General features: G+C 41.4%; 1 protein-coding gene across 1 annotated transcript in view; it reads right to left on the bottom strand.

Moving 5' to 3' along the window:
• Positions 1-4,308: 4,308 nt before the first annotated feature.
• Positions 4,309-9,767, bottom strand: part of LOC144479270 (chemokine-like protein TAFA-5) — a 375,622-nt gene continuing 370,163 nt past the window's right edge. Inside the window, exon 4 of the mRNA XM_078197941.1 lies at positions 4,309-5,475. Within this exon, the coding sequence (XP_078054067.1) occupies positions 5,467-5,475 (9 nt within the window). The 3' untranslated portion in view covers positions 4,309-5,466. The remainder of the gene's footprint in view (positions 5,476-9,767) is intronic.

Below are 9,767 nucleotides of genomic sequence, written 5' to 3'. Positions count from 1 at the left end.
AGGGGATTTTCACAGTAACTTCATTGCAGCGTTAATGTAAACCTACTTGTGACTAATCAATAAATTTTAACTTGATCCTGACAGCAAACACAGCAATCCCATCACCACCACAACCAGAATTTCTCTTATGAACTATTATCTGACAAAACACAGCTGGTGTGTGTGTGAATATGCATGTGCATGGGCAAACACAGATAGAGCTTTACGTATGCCTGGACCAGGATCCCTGGGAGCTGTCATGATGCCTTCACCTGAGTCTAATCATAGAATCCCTACAGTGCAGAAGGAGGCCACTCGGTCCATCGAACAATCTCACCCAGGCACTATCCCCATATCCCCATGTATTTAGCCTGCTAGACCCGCTGACACTAAGGGGCAATTTAGCATGGCCTATCAACCTAATCTACACATCTTTCGACTGTGGGAGGAAACCGAAGCACCCGGAGGAAACCCACGCAGACACGGGGGAGAATGTGCAGACTCCGCGCACACAGTCACCCGAGGCTGGATTTGAACCCAGGTCCCAGGAGCTGTGAGGCAGCAGTGCTAACCATTGTGCCACCCTACTGCCCCAATGTTCCAGACTGTCTCGCACCAGGAAGCTGACTTGATGGCAGGGCCCATAGGAGGCAAGATTCCTATTTGATACTTAGCAAAATACTTGTGAAACCTGTGATGAAACCTATCAGTGAGTCACAGGAGAAGTACAATTAGGACCCCACGATTACAGGCCCATCATCAAGCAAGCCACTGAAATGCTTCACCTCCAGTGTCTAGATAGGTTTGAAGTGCAATTCAGTACTCACCAGCCAAGGTGTTTAGCATGATAATGATGTTCTGCATAACATGGAGCAGCAGATTGCGGGGGGTGGGGGTGACGCACGTGGTCATCTATTCTCAGTCTAGCCACTTATATTGCTTTTTCTTTTACTCATTCATGCGATGTGGGCATCGCTAATAAGACCAACATTTATTGCCCATCCGTGGTGGTTGGCTGCCTTCTTGAAAACGACTGAGTGCCTGGGGCTTGGCTATTTTAGGGGCTAGTTAAGAATGAAGCACATTGTGTTGGTCTGGAGTCACATACATGTATGTCAGACCAGCTGAAGATGGTAGAATTCCTTCGCTAAAAGGATAGCAATCAACCAGATGTGTTTTAAAAACAATTTGGTCATTTTGTGTCCAAGAAGAGATAATGGCCAGAATTCTCCTGTGGCTGGGATTTTCTGGTCCCACTGCAGTGAATGGAGTTTAAGCTGTGCACAAACTTTTCCGTTCTCACTGGTTGCAGGGGAAGAGGGTAGTGAACGAGATCAGAGAATTCTGGGCAATCTGACCATTTCCCCATGACATTCATTGGCATTACCATCATTGAAACTCCAACATCTTTGGGGGGAGTGGCGGGGGGGGGGTGGGGCTGGTTGGGGTTGGAGGTGTTTACCTTGGGACAGAAACTCAACTGGACTAGCCATATAAATACATACAACAAGAGCTCAGAGACTGGGAATCCTGCAGCGAGTAATTCACCTCCTGACTCCACAAAGCCTGTCCACCATCTACAAGGAACAAGTCAGGAATGTGATGGAATTCTCTTCATTTGCCTGAATAAGTGTAGCTCCAAAAACACTCAAAAGGTTCAACACCATCCAGGACAAAGCAGCTTGCTTAATTGACATCCCATCCACCACCTTAAACATTCACTCCCTCCACCACCGATGCACAGTGGTAGCTGTGTGTGCCATCCACAAGATGCACTACAGCAACTCACCAAGGCTCCTTAGAAAGCACCTTCCAAACCCACAATATCTCTCATCTACAAAGGGAAGGGCAGCAGATTAGTGGAAACATCACCACGTGCAAGTTCCCCTCCAAGCCATATACAATCCTGACTTGAAACTGTATCACTGTTCCTTCAATATTGCTGTGTCCAAATCCTGGAACTCTCTCCCTAATACAATTGTGAGTGAACCTACATCACATGGACTGCAGCAGTTCAAGAAGGTAGCTCACCACCACCTTCTCAAGAGCAATTCGCATTGGGCAATAAATGCTGGTCTAGCCAATGATACCCGCATTTCATTAATTTTTAAGAATTACTGATACTAGCTTGATATTCCAGGTTTATTTAAATTAAAAATACATTTTCCAGCTGTCATAATGAAATTTGAACTCACGGACTGAATTTTCTCAGCATCATGGACAAGGGCAGGAAGAGCCCTACAAGCATTACCTTCTTGGGAAGCAAGCCTCTATGTTGAGATGCCGGCGCAGTCCCTGTCTTGCCTTCCCAACTCTCTCAGCAAGGCCGCTGCTCCACACGGAGTGTCTGCCTACTGCCCAATTAGGAGGCTGTCTCCCAAAAGATCCATTGCACTGTCAGGAAGACACCCCACATGGGCCTGACATTGGAGTCCCAAAGCCCGCAGTAAAATTCCAGTCTGCGTTTCCCAATCATTCTGAGGTCAGGTTTTTGTCAAAGATGCCCTAATATTGTGAGGGGTCAACTAAGGTGAAAAATAACAAATGAATTTCTCTGTTCCACTCCAATCACCAAGACCACCATATCACACTCTTCCCCCCCCCCCCCGCAGGCCCTTCGATTTGCACCAAGCAATTCTCTAATCGCCCATTCACACATTGCACATTTTGCCCATTGGGTCCTGTCAATTGTCGACATCCACCATGAAACAAGTGAAAGGGTGAGTTGGTCCATGGGTTGGAATTTGGTCATGATCTGGAAGTGTTGCTAATCAATAAAGTGGCATTATAGAAAATGGAATTACCATGCATTACCATTACACTTGATGAATCACAACTTTTTCAACTTACGCTTCCTACAGCTTTCAAGATCAGCTTTCTCCACATCAGTGCCATTCGTTGCCCCCACATCATTGCTTTCACTCTATTGCAAACGGTTGGATGCTGGGAATCGTGGCATATTGTAATGCCATAAATAAAGCATATGTGGTCTTGTTTAAGAAGGCAAACCTTCCTTCTCAAGCCTGTGGCCTGAGTAATTCCAGTGAGGCATCATTAAATATGGATCCTGTTTTTGATTTATGTCCACCACCCATTCTGGACATCTCCAATTTTCATTTGCCCGCTGTTTCACATGGGTGCACACCATAGCCACTGCGCAACTTGGAGACACAGAATTCAGGAATCAAAATTAATTGGTACAATCGATTAGAGTCACATATTCTGACCCACTCAATGATTTCTGGGCTGCTTTCATACGATTCTACCTTGCTGCTCAAAAGCTGCATTCAGATTAACATCAGGGCTTATGATTTTATATGTATGCAGGGTTCCTTGGGTGGCTTTCTATAAGTGATTTAATATCGGGACACAGCAGCATGTGTATGCTTTTGCTCGCTTAAATAGGAGAAGAATATGGAGTGAGAGAGGATCGCTTATTTGATCAAACCAGTTTCTTTTTTTTTCCACTGGCCATGTACAATCTGTCTTAGAATGAACTCTACCCTACTCAATTAATCACCTGCGGGAAAGGAAAGGTCCATTGTAAACACTGCCTAAAAGCAATCAAACAAAGCTATACAGAATATTCATTCATCTTCACGTCTCCATTGCATGACCTTGGTTTACTGTCCTCCACCGTCAACATGTGGCTCCCCTCTACATCCGACTCCACTCATCTCAGCAACACCGGAGAGATGTTGTCCTGTACGCCACTTAATAGAAGAAAATAAATAAAATAAACTTTGCTTTGACTCCTGAGAACACCTTGTGCGATCATCTTATAATAATGCGTTCCAGCAAAATTGTAGGTTTTCAATTGAGTTCCACAATTAAAATAGTCTGATGTTTTTTTCCATTAATATTTAATAGGCCAGTCTTTGTTGGGATTCAGTGGTAAGATGTTGTATTTATAATTGTTTATATTAGTGGCCCTACAAATAAAAAAGGATGCAAATTGAAAATTCTGCCTCTATTCAATAAATTTCCCTAGAAAGGAGACATTTGAATTTCTGTATACATAAAGTCAGAGCAAATTATGAATATGATATACTCAAGCGTGAAATACTGAGGCATGGAGTATGCCAGTGATTATAGTGCAAGTCATTTCCATAAAATGTAAAGATTACATTAAATAATTGCTTATTTTCATAAAATTATGCACTTTTGGGCATGAGGTGGAAAATCTTTCTTATCTTCCTAATACCAACACTTTTATTCTTCAGTTGAATGAGCAGAATCAGAGGAGGACTCATTTTTATGGCAAGATTTCATTCTTTCGCTGCTTTCATTTAACAAAAGAGGCAATAATTCCTCTGCTCGGTATTTCTTCAGTAAAGTAACAGCTTTATTTGGCAGCATGAGATGTACTCTTTTCACATCACAGCTCTCCATCATGGCATTGCAGGCCTTACATGATGAGCACGTACACAGTTAAATAGGTTTCCTACAAAGATACAACATACAAAATCTGTTAGAGGTTTACAAATTAAGATTCTTTCTCTAAACACACTGAATGATAACTTGTTTTGAATGCCACGTTCAAAACTGAAAAATGCCATTTTTGTTTTTGAAGTACGCTCAAGTTGTTTGATTCTGCAATGTGTCTAATAGATCACGGGCCTGAACAAACGGATTAGAGCTTGCCTAATGCTCTGCAGTAGTATGATAGGACAAGGTAGAGCACAAAACCCACAGGATGTTACAAAAATGCATAGCACATGCCTCACAGCATGAGAGGTCCTTCTATGCCAGTGCAATTCCGTCATCATTGTTTCATGTTCATGTGCTACTCAGTTCTTTAGGGTAATTAAGCCATTCCGAATCCCAGCTTCAACACTGCCGTAAAGAATGAAATATCAGCTACACCCACTGTAATTGTACCTCCATCATTTGAGAAGTATTTTCTTTTCCTCCAGAGGTGCTGCAGACCTCTTATTGATTACTCCGAGTGATTAAAATTATTAAAGGGGTGCTGAACAATACCACTTCTTCCATCGGCTGCACAGGTCTTTCATTCTTTGGTCATTAGTTAGAAGTCTTGGAGGAAAAGGTGGACGGATTCTCATCATGCTGATGTATTTCTTGTTCGCTAAATTAATGTCGCAAGATTTCCTTGATGTTTGACTTGGGGAAAAAAAAACGATTCGGTCTTTATGAAGGGACCCGAAGTGGAAATAATTGGACCATCTGCAAGACAGCTTTCACCAGAAAGGTATAGTCACGGGACAGCAATAGATCCATAAAGGGGAGGAAGTCACCTCAGCTCCTGCAGGGCACAGGCATCTGCATCTCTTAGGCTTGTGTACTTAACAGCTGGGCATGTCAGGCTTAGCCCCATGCTGGAGAAAACATTGATCCCACAGTGTAGCATGAACGTACAGAGTGACAGACAACAGATGGAGACTCACAGCAGCGAAATCATTTTTTTTGAGGTAAGTGGCACACACAGGATAAGCTGCCCAGGCAAGGATTTCTCCTTAGCGTGTGTCAGGAAACCTGCAAACCAATGAGAAATAACTTGTGAGTAAATGGCACTTTTGTATTTCCCTCGAGAACTTAAATTTTAATTTCTGGCCACAGCAAGGGAGAGCACACATTGTCCTTCCCTGCCTAAGCTAAAACAGAAAATAAGATGAGTTATCACTGAACACCCTGCTGCCAAACATAAAGAGAATTAGAATTGAACAGTGTACTTTTATTAAATACATTCCTGGTGTGCTTTCCAACATCTGGTTTTACAAATTACAAAGGTTCAGATATTAGTATTTGATAGAGACAAGCCCCATTACAGTTCCATATCCTTATTGATTCAGATGATTGCAAAACAGATCCTTGACATTTCACAAGTAGGCTTACATTAACACTGCGATGAAGTTACTGTGAAAATCCCCGAGTTGCCACATTCTGGCGCCTGTTCGGGTACACTGAGAGAGAATTTCGCATGGCCAATGCACCTAACCTGCACGTCTTTAGGACTGTGGGAGGAAACCGGAGCTCCCAGAGGAAAGCCATGCAGACATGGGGAGAATGTGCAGACTCCGCACAGTGACCCAAGCTGGGAATCAAACCCAGGTCTCTGGCGCTGTGAGGCAGCAGTGCTAACCACTGTGCCACCATGCCGCCAGAAAGATTGTTTTGTCATTTAATGGCCACAAACAGTGAACAGATTCTCAGCTGTCAGAAAAAGAAACAAAGAAACCTTCAGTGTAAATGATTTGAAAATTAAGATTTTGGCAATAATGTTTCGAGATGTAATTATAATTATGTTCATATGCAATTTAGAAATATCTTCAAACAGGCTCATATTTAGTGAGTAGTAACAGAAGCTGCATGGTATCTACCCTGAATCCAGGAGGATGGGTTTGAATTAACACTCTCTGCCCCTTAGATCCACCTATCTCAGTTAACTAACAGTGTGATCATTTTTAATGGTGAGTACCAATAAATTACTGCACAGGAATATATTGTCATTCAAGTGGGGTGGTGCGGGAGGGAAGACAGTCTTCAATTTGCACTAATTGAACTGTTCCATTCCTCAATATGAGATACCTCTCAGCTATATTTCAATCTATCCTGAAAATGAATGCCTTTACTTCCTGAAGTGCAAGTTGTGCATTTTATGACAAGATCATATCACTAGCTCATCAATGTTGTAAAGAAGGTCCTTTCTAATCACTTTAATGTGAAATGGAGTGCTCTTAAGATTGCATTGTATATCTGCAACAGTAGTTAAAACCCATAATACTAATTCCCTGTTAATAAATGGGCAGCATAGTCTGCAAGTGATAAGATTTCAATAATATAAAGTTTTAATTATACAATTTTTGAAAAAATGAGACATGTCAAAGCTTTTTGTCTTGCACTCATCAGGTCATTTGGCAAGAATACCTGCCTAAGGGGAAAACAACATGTCCTGGCCACTGTTTGCAATGGGAAAGATGTAGACCATACCCAACCAGACTGTGCTTGCAAAACCTAAAACACAGTATCCAACTTTACATGTGATTTCGCAATTGGACAAGGTTTGCTAAATAATCCTCAGTGTGCTAAAAAATTATGCTGATAACCAATTTAAAATAGCCAGTCTGGCTCACAGTGTGGTGCATTTGCCTGTATGGGAAGCTACATATATCAATATGCAAGGCCCTATTCTTTTCAGACAGAAAGAACAGGTGCACACATTGCACGTGTTTCAGCTAAACAAACTAAGTGACAGCCATCTGCTGATTCATTCCCCAGGACAATGCCTTGACCAATTAGGGTCAAGCTGCCTAGTTTACATTTCAAACAATGTCTGTCAGTCACCATCAACTAGTGCATATTCCATGGCAATGCCTTGACTAATCAGAGTCCATTTGCCAACCAATCTTCTCATACAATATAAATTGTTGTTTTCTCCTTATCCTTGTGGTGTCGTGATGAGTCAAAGATGAAAAACGTTTTACAGCACAACTCAAGTTCTCTGCTACCAAACAATGATTCTTTTATAAGTGAGAAAATTAACACTGTAAGGGGCATTTAATCCACTAATGTAAAAGGGAGCAGCCATTAAACAGCTCCAGAGAACAGGTTCAAATCTAAGTTCATAATTTTGTTTCCAACCCACTTCATTTACCATCTTTTTTTGTTATTGCAAGTTTGGTATTTTCAGCTGGCTTGCAGAGAAGTTAAGACATTCAAAACATAGGACAAACCAACCCCATGCAAACATGTACATTTGATTTCAACTCTGGCTTGACAGGACAGTTACAATGAAGCAATGTCACTCATCCACTCATATTCCAACCTGATTTGCTACGTCATGATTCCACCTGCGAGTTAAAATTAAACCTGCGTAAAAAAGTCAACATTTGCTCCATTGGTAGTGGTCATGGGGAAACCCAGGAAGACGACCTTCACTACAACATTGAGGGAGGAGTGATCAGGCTGATTATAATAGCCATTTTATATCAGACACCAGGAAATATTGGCTAAATGGGATGATCACATAAAATAATGAATTCAAAATGTGCATGTGACTCACCTATTGTTCAACCGATATAAACACTGAGTAGGTTAGTTGTAGAGATCAGAAAGATCTAAACCCTATCTTTGGTTTCTATTGAGTTAAATTATCTCAGCTGGGCTACTTGAAAGATAATATGCGCACAATGACTGGTTTGTGTTTCACAGGATTATTGATCCATGCTGGTGATGCCCATGTGTGGACCAGGATCCTGGGCAGAACGAGACTCAACTGTAAGGTTCTCTGAGACAGCAAAGCAACTGATATTCAGAGTTGAATCCTCACACATGAAGACTTGGGCAGCATGTGTGATAAGAGTCTCCTGTGCTGACCTGAATGAGAAATCAAAGGAGGATGAAAATTGATAGGACAAAAATTGAAAAATCATTCAGGCATTATAAAAATAACTTGAAAATTATAGAAAAGATGTTGAAGAAGAATATTCAGTGTTGCTCTGGTTACAAATATGTAAAAGAAAGTCAGTGTTTTTTTTACCATCTTCACCAGGGTGAAGCTTAGAGAGGAAAAACAAGCATGGGGGAAATCACATATCAGTATTGGAGCCATATAATTATTTTAAATCAATATTTTCTGTATTTTAGCCACTGATTACATGTGGTTAGTTGGAAATCCAGATGTGTCTAATAACATTTCTGAATAATAAATAAAAATGAGTATTAAGGCACTCATTGAAGGTGTAATCGCAACAGTAATACTTGCACTGTATGTTAAACATACTTTAATTGTTTTGTGCATGTGTTCATAAAATAGTAAAACAGAAAGGGAGGATGTGTGTTTTTAATCATTGTGGGCTTAGTTACTGAATATGATTGCTGTTTGTTAATTAAATATGAAAAAGTGAAGTACATTGGTCTGTGGCATGTTTTAAAGTAAAATTAGTGCATGTAGTTGAAACAGTGTCCTCATTTTTTTCTGCTGGACTAGGCTGTTTTAACTGAGAATCACACAGATTCTGTTATAAGCATGTGAGTTATCCACCTTTCTGCATTCCATCCAGATGATATTTTACCTGCAGACCAAAATTTACCTGAAAATCTTTGCATTCAAACAAACTCTGTGCATTAATTACAAAATAATGTGCACCTGTTTAAGTTTAAAGTTTATTATTTTATTTATTGGTTTGGCTTACAGTAACACTGCAATGAAGTTACTGTGAAAATCCCCTAGCCGCAACACTCCGACGCCTGTTCGTGTACACTGAGGGAGAATTTAGCATGGCCAATGCACCTAACCAAGACCGCAAGGAACTACAAAAGGTTGTGAATGTAGCCCAATCCATCACGCAAACCAACCTCCCATCCATTGACTCTGTCTACACTTCCCGCTGCCTCGGCAAAGCAGCCAGCATAATTAAGGACCCCACGCACCCCGGACATTCTCTCTTCCACCTTCTTCCTTCGGGAAAAAGATACAAAAGTCTGAGGTCACGTACCAACCGACTCAAGAACAGCTTCTTCCCTGCTGCTGTCAGACTTTTGAATGGAATTACTTTGCATTAAGTTGATCTTTCTCTATACCCTAGCTATGACTGTAACACTACATTCTGCACTCTCTTGTTTCCTTCTCTATGAATGGTATGCTTTGTCTGTATAGCGCGCAAGAAACAATAGTTTTCACTGTATGTGACAATAATAAATCAAATCAAATCAGCACGCCTTTTGGACTGTGGGAGGAAACCGGAGCACCCGGTAGAACCCCACGCAGACACGGGGAGAACCTGCAGATTCCGCACAGACAGTGACCCAAGCCGGGAATCGAACCC

Source organism: Mustelus asterias, chromosome 25 (genome assembly GCF_964213995.1).
Source record: "Mustelus asterias chromosome 25, sMusAst1.hap1.1, whole genome shotgun sequence".
NCBI lineage: Eukaryota > Metazoa > Chordata > Chondrichthyes > Carcharhiniformes > Triakidae > Mustelus > Mustelus asterias.
This window is presented reverse-complemented; position numbering and strand designations above follow the sequence as displayed.